Source organism: Labeo rohita, chromosome 9 (assembly GCF_022985175.1).
Source record: "Labeo rohita strain BAU-BD-2019 chromosome 9, IGBB_LRoh.1.0, whole genome shotgun sequence".
NCBI lineage: Eukaryota > Metazoa > Chordata > Actinopteri > Cypriniformes > Cyprinidae > Labeo > Labeo rohita.
In genome coordinates this window covers 22,609,661-22,620,764 of record NC_066877.1, presented here as the reverse complement: position 1 = coordinate 22,620,764, position 11,104 = coordinate 22,609,661, and the positions used below count along the sequence as shown (strand labels likewise).

Genomic DNA, 11,104 nt, shown 5'->3' with positions numbered 1-11,104 from the left:
TCTCCTCTGTGTCTTCTGCTCTGTGTTGCTCATTCAGGCCTCTCTCTGTGTGAGTTGGCAGAGACGGGGCCAATGGAAAACTTTTCGTTCCTCTTTTACCGTTTTGTTTTTCCGGATTTTTCCCAGCAGCTGGGGCAGGTCACGCCCTGTCCGCTTGGCTCTGCGTGACTGCAGTCGGGATCGGTGCCCAGTTGTGTCTGAGAGCGACGCAGAGTGTGTGTTTGCCTGACCAGTGGTGCTGTATGACGGACGTATTTCTGTACGCAATAGAAACCGAGAGCTAGTGTGCTGCTACACGTGTAAAGTTTCCACTTAATCTTAATATACACTAACATTCAAGATGCAGGAAGTCACTTATGTTCACCAAAGCTGCATTCGTTTAATCAGTATCCAGTAAAGTTGTGAAATATTACAATTTAAAACAACTATTTTAATCTATTTAAAAATCCATTTTTATTCTTACATGATCCTTCAGACATCATTCTAATATGCTGATTTGGTGATTAATAAGCTCAAAAGAACAGAAATGTAACATTGGACCACAAAACCAGTCACAAGGGTCTATTTTTTAAATTGAGATGCATGCATCATATGAAAGCTAAATAAATTAGCTTTGCATTGATGTATGGTTTGTTAGGATAGGACAATATTTGGTTGAGATACAACTATTTGAAAATGTGGAATCTGAGGGTGCAAAAAAATCAAAATGAGAAAATCACCTTTAAAGTTGTCCAAATTAAGTTCTTAGTAATGTGTATTACTAATCAAAAATTAAGTTTTCATATATTTACTGTAGGAGATGTACAAAATATCTTCATGGAACATGATGTTTACTTAATATCCTAATGACTTTTGGCATAAAATAAAAATCAATAATTTTAAACCCATACAATGTTTTTTGGCTATTGCTACAAATATACTCGTGCTGCTTAAGACTGGTTTTGTGGTCTAGGGTCACATATGTATTGTGACATTATAAATTCATTACCGTCACTTTTAAACAATCCAATGCATCCTTGCTGAGTGAAAGAATTTGTTTAAAAAAAATACCACTGGTATATTCTGGTACTGTCAGAGGCAAAAATAACCTACCTACAAACTTTCATATAAAAAGAAGCAGGGTTTATTTACGTTCTAATCCCAGGAGGCACAACTAAAGGGCACTTGGCATCACTTCCCTCCAGCTGGGATGGGGTATGTCGTCTTGAGCTTTTTCCTGTTCACTAACAAACTGCTTTCCTCCTAAAAAGAGCTGCTTCTTATTACTGTTTCTGCCATAATCAAGAACAGAGGGTTGAAATGTGGCCTTTCCAGTTGATGAGATATATACACACATGAATGACACCTTTCACCTGCAGAACCCTGATTGAGGAAAATAAGCTGTTGTTTAAACACACACACGTTTAGAAAAAAACTTGAGTCTGAGGAGAGACCAAATCATCAGAAACAGTGGAATATGAACCCAGAGCGAAATTTGGCATGGCTGAATTGTTTTCCATGAAATTAGGCAGAAATAATTAACGTTTTATCTTATCCACCTTTTTCCTTCAACGTAGAGGTAAGCCTATGGGTGAGACTTCTGGTGCATTTTTCACTATAGGTGAGTAATGAGAAGAATAACAACGTGCAGTAAATGGTAAAACCGTTCGCACTACAAACCAGTTTGGTCATAATTAAGATAAAACATTAAAATAACCTAGGAAGACAAATTTGCAATATTAAGCCACAAAACGAGCTGTTTTGTACAGCTAAAAATAGCTTGACGCGGACGAGACCGGAAGCCAGACTCATAACATTTAGGAATGGTTGCGCCCGATCTTACGAAAAAAGGTAGATGGGGTGTTGTGATATACAGATATTGACCATAATTGTGCTATTTAAATGTCTTTAATATGTGGTTTAGACAGCATAAATTAGCAAAACAACATATTCAGAATTACATTAACTGTGCAATCTATGCTGTTGTTTACGTTCGAGTATGGCCAATATGGCCATGCATCTGGGTGAATGACCAAATCGTGACGTAAGTGCAACCCCATCTTGACTGATTTAAGTAGTCTCACCACAAACAGATAAAATAAAGACTTTTAAATCTGAAAAAAAAAAAAAAAATTCATTATTTATTATTTTGTCAAAGTGAAAGTATCCTGACAAGGCATTATTAACTGTTGCAGTACCATGAGAGCATAATTTTAGCATAACTTTAAAACAGGAGCTAAACTTCATGAATGCATTGTCTGAGAGTTTATCCTGACATTTAGATTTGATTCTAAACCCCACATTATTTTGAGAGTCAGAGGCCCTAATGCTGCCAGGTCATGTTTACCTAACACTTAGGTGATATAGCAGTACACTTTAAAAACCACCTGGATGGGAGTCATTTTATTTAGTGTTTATGTAATAACCTTTGTTTGTTCAAAATATCTCAATCACATGTAAACAAAAATCAGTGTTAAAGCACAATCACTAGGTCTCTTTCACAAATCTCATGTATATGTAGTAGTATGACATCATCCTTCCGTGCACGTTGTGTTCTGTATAGTGAAGATATTTGATCATAACAGTGAAACACCATGATAAAGCCAATCCATTTGGTTACAGTATGAAGCAGCTTATGTTACCGAGTGCACTTAAGCTTTACGGAGTAGAAGGACTAATGCATTTTCCAGATCTGGAAACTTACCCAGTTCAATGAACCAAACAAAAGAGGACACCGTGTTATGCCATCTGGTGAAATGATAGCGAGAAGCGTTATCAGATAAATCTCCTACACAACAAATGTTACAAAGTTACGCAACAGAACATGTACAAACATATTCGTACTATAGATGCATTAAGATGTTTCAAATCAAATCTAGATAAAAATAACGGTAAAAAAACATTTGCGCAACTAGTTCTCACAGAGTGCCCCTCGGTTATACTTTAATCAATCCTTCGCATTGGCAAAACAAACAAAAGTCCTTATTTGCTTAAAACATGCTTCTTTCTCTTCAAGACTTCAGTTTCCATTCTTTCAAAGAGACAATCATCTCCAGCTCCATTATATCTGCCAGAATTTTATTTTCAACATGAGAAAACCCACCGCTCATGGCAGGATAGATCAAACGTTTCATCACGGCCTTCCAAACATTTCCCATACTGGAAAATTACTTCCACTCTTGGATGTGCTTCAGTCCCGTTTAGTATCCACCAGACTCTCAAGAGGCATTAATGCAGTCAATCTGGACTTGAAAAAGCAGCACAAGAAGAAACACAGTCTGAGCAGCACCGAACAGTCCACGTCCAGACGAAACCTGACTCTCTGCCGGGTCCTGCTGGGTGCCATTCCTCAGACCGTCCGTGACATTGACCATCTCATCCCTTAGTTCCTGCTGTAGGAGTTTGGAGATCAGGCTGTTGAACTTGTTCTCCACAGTGGAGTACTCAGGAATAGATGTGGTCAGGTTGAGCTCTGGAGGATCCAGACAGGTGCCGTTCAGGTGGGCGTAGACAACTTCACTGAGGTCAAGTCCAGCCACTGAAGATGGAGATGCGCATGGAATGTCCCTCACTAATTTATAACTCTCCATCCACTCCCTCAACCACTCCAGGTCACAGGTACACTCCCAAGGGTTTCGAAAGAGATACAGACGGCCGATGAAATAGATGGGCTGGAAGACCGAAAAGGGAAGAGATGTCAGATTGTTGCTGTTGAGGTGCAACGTAATGAGGCTTGTCAAGTTCTCAAAGGCGCCGTCGTCGATATAGGACAGGCGGTTTCGATCTAGATACAGCACCTCCAGCTCCACAAGATCACTAAACCATGTTTTGGACACATTGGTCAACATGTTCCCACCGAGATTCAACATTTTTAAGTTGCTTAGGCCTTTGAATGCCTTCTGGGGCAAGTCGACCAACAGATTATCATTCAGGTAGAAGTTCTCCAGACGCACTAGATCTTTAAAGGCCTCATCATGTATTACATTTATGCGATTCTCCTGTAAGTTGAGGTACTTGAGGTTGCTCAGCCCCAACAGAGAGTTGTAGGCCACCGCTTCGATCTTGTTGCGCTCCAAGTAGACATGCGTGAGGTTTTCCATCCCCCTTATGGCACCGGGAACACGTCTAAAGTTGTTTTGGAAACACAGCAGTTCCTTCAGGGTGATTTGCTCCAGGAAGATGCGGTCTGGCATGCTGAACAGGTTGCAGTCGGAGAGGTCCAGACGCACCAAGCGTTTGAGCGCCGTGAAGGTGCGAGTGTGCAAGTAGCGGATGTACTCATTGTGGGCCAACTTGAGCTCCAGCAAGTTGGGCAGCCCTTTAAACGCCCCCGGCGTGATGAAGGAGATGTTGTTGTGGTTGAGCGAGAGTGTCTTGAGCGAAGGCAGGGTGCCAAAGGCCCGCTCGGACAGAAACTTGATGCTGTTCTTGTCCAGGTTGATGGAGGACGCCTCGCAGGGGAACTCTTTGGGCAAGTCCATCATGTTGACGTGGTCACACAGGACGCTGCAGCTTTTCTCCTGAGTACATGTGCAGCTGGGAGGGCAAGAGCGAGTGCAGGCCCAAAGGGCCAGGGTGTAAGGGGGGAGGAGGAGGAAGTACACTGGAGAGAAGGGATAGAGATGTGTTAGATGAAAATGCCACTCTAAAAAAATATTTATATTGCAAGGCATAGTTCACCCAGAAATTTAAATTCTGTCATCAGTTGCCCTCATGTCGTTTCAAACCTTTAAGAACTTCATTCATCTTCAGAGCACAAATTAAGATATTTTTGATGAAATCTAAGAGCTTTCTGACCCTGCATAGACAGCAACACAACTATCACATTCAAGGCCCAGAAAGGTAGTAAGGACATTGTTTAAATAGTCCATGTGACATCAATGGTTCAACCTACGAGAATACTTTTTGTCTGCAAAGAAAACAAAGAACCGTTGTGGTACTCTTATGAATGAATGTCAAAAAAGAGAAGAAATTGTTAAATAAAGATGTTATTTTTGTTTTCTTTGCACATAAAAAGTATTCTGGTAGCTTCATAAAATTAAGTTTGAACCACTGATGTCACATGGACTATTTTAACAATGTCCTTACTAACTTTCTGTGCCTTGAGCGTGTCAGTTGTGTTGCTGTCTATGCAGGATCAGAAAGCTCTCCTTGCAAATTTCCTAATTTGTGTTTTGAAGATGAACGAAGATCTTACAGATTTGGAACAACATGACGGTGAGTAATTAATGACAGAATTTTCATTTTTTGGTGAACTGTTCCTTTAATGTAACACCAATCACATATTTAAATGAACCATATTAAGAAAAAAATGTAAACATATTACCAGTCAAAAGATTTTTCATGTATTTTAAAGAAGTCACATGTGCTCACCAAACCTGCATTTATTTGATCCAAAGTACAGTAAACCATACATTCCTGTGATTTCAAAGCTGAATTTTAGCATCATTACTCCAGTCACATGATCCTTCAGAAATCATTCTAATATTCTGATTTGCTGCTCAAAAAACTATTATGTTGAAAACAGCTTCAGAGTAGAATTTTTTCATTTATCTGAAATAGAAATCTTTTGTAACATTATAATTGTCTTTATCATCACTTTTAATTACTTTTAAAATTGATCTTTCTATTCATCAAAGAATTCTGAATAAATGTACTCAACTGTTTAAATATTGATGATGATGATGATGATGATGATAATAATAATAAATGTTTCTTGAACAGCAAATCACCATATAGAATGATTTCTGAAGGATCATGTGACACTGAAGACTGGAGTAATGATGCTGAAAATGTAGCTTTAATCACATTTACATTTTAAAATATATTCAAATAGAAAGCAGTTATTTAAATAAATAAGCAGAAGAGACCTCCTTAAAAAAAAAAACATTAAACTCTTACTGTCCAAAAACTTTTGACTGCAGTTATTTTAAATAACTACAAATAATTGTAAAATGCAAGCTTGGTGAGCAGAAGAGACTTCTTTAAAACACATTAAAATTCTTGACTGTAGTTTATGTAAATTAATAACTTTTTTAACATGGTGACGTCCACATTTGAACAGCTGCCAGGGAGGTACATTTCTAAGTTTTGTATTTTCAAAATACTATTTCTTTAACATTGTCAAGACCAATAATAAAAAATATAAATAAAATAAAAAAAATGAATAAGTGTAAATGACAAACTGTAAAGTGGTGTACCAGATGCAGGCAACAAATGTGGTTTTTAGCCACTTGACCAGTTCAAACATAAAAAAAAAACATTGTAAACACTAAGTCAAACCATTTAAAGTCAGGTTATACAATGAAGCCTTTATATAGAATTGTTGACTATTTGAAATCTTTTTCATTATGGAAATATTTTCCTATTTTAAGAGTGAATTTACATTACACTGAACTGTAAACAGCCACATCTCTGAATTTGAACTGAATACCACACATCACAGGTTTACGACATGATCTAAATTGCAGAAAAATGCTGATATTGATTTGACACAAAAAGCCTTTAATGAATTTTCAAATAGAACTTCCACGACTCTATTATGATAATTATACAGAAACAAAACGCTAGTCATGCAGCATAAGCAATCACTTTGCAAATGAGTTGTGCTCGTTCTCCCAGCAGTTATGGGAAGATTACAGAGAGCACAATCAGAGACTAGAAGAATAATTTAATGTGTGGCCTCCCTCTGTCCCGCATCTGCTCTGCACACTGAAATTATGGTGATTAAGAAAGGACAGATTAGAGATTACACACACACACTAGGTCTTGTTTGTTCCCCTAAATTCATATCGTATAGATACTGTATTTCAGGAGCGCATTGTAACCATACTTTAATGTTCGAGTTGAAATGAAATGAAAATCAGTTTAATTTTTTAGCACAGTAGTTTAATTACAGCTCCTCATATCGTTGAAGAAATACATAAATAACAATAAAAATCATAGACTTACCGGCAATAATGATGGAACACATCACTGTTTCCTCTCATCTGTGGATTTTTAGGATGACATTAAATATTTGCTGAATTAATTTCAATATTACCACTAAGACAACTGTTGAACATTTTATGACCAATGTAAGACGAAACATTTTATTTGATTCCATTAAATCCCAAACTGTTAAATGATTACAAAACGTCAGCATGTTAGCCCCAAATTACTTACCTGCCAAGCATGTTCAGTAAAGGTTCTCCTGCGCTGACAACTAACAAAAGTACATCCGTAAGTTTGCCCACCATGTCTATGTCTGCACTGCTTCGCTCCAAGTGAAAATGTGAATGGATTAAAGGTGCTATCACTCAGTTTGTGTTTGTATGTGTGCACACATCCACTAACATCAGCACTCCCCTTCAGAAAGCCATCACTTAATGGCAGAAAAATCCTGGGATTATAAGTGTTTAAAGCAGTACTCTGAAATCAAAGCGAGTAGAAATGACCTGCTGGGCCTCAATAGTACATACAGATTACAGGCTGCAATCTCCTTATATAAACCGGTGGCCATGAGATACTGTACCATAATGTAAACGCTTCAGGAAACATCTGCAAGTATGTCAACACCTTTCATTAAAGAGCCTTCTACAACCTGGATTATTAGATTGGTGGACTAGTTGGTCACTTTTCAATTGGCAAAGACAAATAAATGAATGTAACACACAATTATAATTTATGATACCTCCTCAGAGAATTGTTTTTTGTTTTTTTTGCCCCATTCTTTTTCTCTAATCAGAGTCATCAAGCTTCAGCAGTGCCATGTTTGAGATTAATTATACAGGGTTTGCACTTAATGTCACAGTTGGGTCAGTTACCCGGATGCGAGGCCATATTGGCAATACTCGGATGTAAACAACAGCATGGATAGCACGGTTAATGTTAAAATGTATAAGGTGTTCTGCTAATTTATGCTGTCTAGACTGTCTAGAACGTGTGGAAGCTGCTAAATCATATACAGAAGGACTTAGTAAGCAGGAAAGGGCACAATAGTTTGACAAACTAAAGTTAATAGGTGCTAAAGATACATACGAGCAGTATTAATTAAGATATTAGCCTAATACTTCCCCCACCTGACTGGAAATGATAAGAACAAACAGGAATGCTATCAAGATTCTTGCCCTAGAAATCCTGGTTCAGTTTGACCAGTAACAAACTTTTGTTTTGTTTTTTTGCACTTTTGGCAGTCTATAGCACTCCAAATGTTTTTCCCAACCTGACCCGGTCCAATAATCAGCAAAATATGCGAGTTTCGTTCGGTTCAGTGGCATTGTTTACATTCAGTGCCATATGGCGGATTGAGGATGCGTCATGAAAATTTTATCAAAAATTGTGTTTATACAGCACAAAAGGTCAAATAAAATAAGGTCCAGTGCCAAAGTCTTGTTTTGATGTATATTATTATTATTTGGGCTGGATAAAAAAAAATTGATTTGTCGTTTTTTTTATCGATTTTTATTTTTAGAAAACGATACCGATTCCATCCAATAAATTGCAATAAGCTCTGTGCTTTGTTGCTTTTGTCTCAATTTCAAATTCTGTCCATTTTATTACAGTATTAAAACAATAAATACGGTTTTGGCGCTGTTTAATGTGGAGTGGCAGTTCAGCCTCAGTTCAGAGAAGCGGCAATAAACTGATCATCTCCTCCGGTTTGATACAGGTACAGCACGAAATAAACACGAACATCCGAAGATGTGTTAAAAGAAAGAGTACAACTCACCAAAATCCATATCCTGTCTCATGTAATCGTTTATTCAGTGTTTCAACCGCGGAGAGACGCCAATATCACAGCTCGTAAACAACGTCACGTAACGGCACAGTAACGTTACCTCAGAAAAAACATTTGGTGACCAAAAACTCCTTAGCAGGGCTGACAAGTCTCAGGCATTCAGCGTGTTACTCATGCAATTTGACATTTCTTACTCTTTCATGCCACACATCCATTTTCTCATGCAGTCAAAGCATCTTAGCACTGTAATAAAAGGATATTGGTGAAACAGATTTGATAAAGGCTCCAGTGCTTATTTGTATTTGCACCAGGGTTGCCAGGTTTTCACAACAAAACCCGCCCAAGTGCTACTCAAAAAAAAAAAAAAAAAAAAAAAAAAAAAAAAAAGCCCAAATAGGTCGAACACGCGTAGCCCAATCGTGTTTCGAGGGAGGGGGGGGGCGGCAAAAATCTCGTTCCGGGGGTAAATTACACGTTTTTTGGCGGGATTCCCCTGGCAAAATTAACATTCCAGTGGCTAAATATTACATTATTGGGGTCGCTTCAACCCGTAGCAACTGTGTTAAGGTAGCCCAATTCCGCGGGAAAACCGCAGACTTGGCAACACCGATTTGCGCTCTGGAAATCCCAAAAGATTTTATTTACAACGTGTTTTCGTAGCACTGAGCTATGTAGCCAATCACAGACATATCTGTTGATTTCTTGAACACCTTTGGCCATTACGTTTACATATAGATAAAAGCAAAAGTTGGCAGTCCTGCTTTAGTCAGCTAGGAAAAAAAAACTCTGGAGAGAAATATTTTGCTAAATATATGCACTATATAACTATATTAAAGGAGAAGTCCACTTCCAGAACAACAGTTTACAAATAATTCACTCACCCCTTGTCATCCAAGATGTTCATGTCTTTCTTTCTTCAGTCGTAAAGAAATTGTTTTTAAAAGGAAAACATTTAAGCATTTTTCTCCATATAATGGACTGATATGGTGCCCCGATTTTGAACTTCCAAAATGCACTTTAAGTGCGGCTTCAAACTATCCCAAATACGGTTGTAAATGATCTCAGCCAAGGAAGAAGGGTCTTATCTAGGGAAACGATCGGTTATTTTCATTTTAAAAAATACAATTTATATATATATATATATTTTTTTTTTTTTCTCCAAAGCTCGTCTTGTCTTACTCTGCTTGGACTGATTTTGTTCCGGTTCATGACAGTTAGGGTATGACGAAAAACTCCCATCTCATGTTCTCCCACAACTTCGAAATCGCTCTATATCGCTGTTTTACCTTTTTTGTTAAGGGTGTTTGATCTTCTTTGCATGTTCATGTTGCAAAGACTGAGTCTGTACTTCTGCAGCGATATAGGATGATTTTGAAGTTGAGGGAGAACATGGGATGGGAGTTTTTTGACATACCCTAACTGTCTTGAGTCAGAATACACAGAGTTCATGGAGAGAAAGGCAAGATGAGCGTTTGAGATGAAAAAGTATTGAAATTATTTTTTTTTGATGAAAATAACCGATCGTTTCACTAGATAAGAGCCTTCTTCCTCGGCTGGGATTGTTTGAAACCGCATTTAAACCGCATTTTGGTAGTTCAAAATCGGGGCACCATAGCAGTCCACAAATCACTTAATTTTAACCTTTAATATTATAGTAATGTAGTACCAACTGACTCTCATGTATATTTTACAGCATTAGTTTTTTTGTTTTTTTTACTTGAAAATTTTGCATGTACTGTACCTGATATATATCCAAAACTACAGACTATATGAAATGGGAAATCGAAACAAGCTTGTGAATCAAAATCGAAATGTGAAATCTGTCAAAACCCAGCCCTAAAATTACCATTTTCTTAAAGATACTCATAAAACACCACATGAAAAAAGAAAATATATATATATTTTTTTAATACCTGGCAATTTTCAGTCCTTTACTACTAGCCTGTTACTACTTTGATGGCAGAAATAAATGTGACCCTGGAACGCAAAACCACTCATAAGGGTCAATTTTATGAAATTGAGATTTATACATCATCTGAAAGCTGAATAAATAAACTTTCTATTGTTGCGTGGTTTGTTGGGATAGGACAATATTTGGTAGATACAACTACAAATCTGAAGTCTGAAATCGTCTTTAAAGTTGTCCAAATGAAGTTCTTCTTAGCAATGCATATTACCCATCAAACATTTTGATTTTTCACGGTAGGAATTTTACAAAATACCTTCATGGAACATGATCTTATAGCCTAATGATCTTTGGCATAAAAGAAAAATACACCATCTTGACCCATAAGTGATACTGAATGGTTTTGTGGTCCAGGGTCAAATAGTGTCATGATCTTAAGTGTACCAGCAAATGCAGCGTCACCCACTGTAAGCAAAGGAAATAAGACAAGGGACACTAAG

The 11,104-nt window shown here is 37.5% G+C and overlaps 1 protein-coding gene across 3 annotated transcripts; it reads right to left on the bottom strand.

Moving 5' to 3' along the window:
* Positions 1–2,430: 2,430 nt before the first annotated feature.
* nyx (nyctalopin) lies at positions 2,431–8,935 on the bottom strand. Of its 3 annotated transcripts, none has more exons than XM_051119584.1 (3): positions 8,690–8,935; positions 6,931–6,968; positions 2,431–4,582 (listed from the first exon to the last, which is right to left on the bottom strand). In XM_051119584.1, exons 2-3 carry the CDS (start codon positions 6,950–6,952, stop codon positions 3,198–3,200), a joined length of 1,407 nt encoding a protein of 468 aa, XP_050975541.1. In that variant the 5' UTR covers positions 6,953–6,968; positions 8,690–8,935; the 3' UTR covers positions 2,431–3,197. The 3 variants fall into 3 exon arrangements, with proteins under 3 accessions (XP_050975541.1, XP_050975542.1, XP_050975543.1); XM_051119585.1 differs by lacking the exon at positions 8,690–8,935 and adding an exon at positions 7,144–7,224; XM_051119586.1 differs by lacking the exon at positions 6,931–6,968.
* Between the last annotated feature and the right edge of the window lie 2,169 nt (positions 8,936–11,104).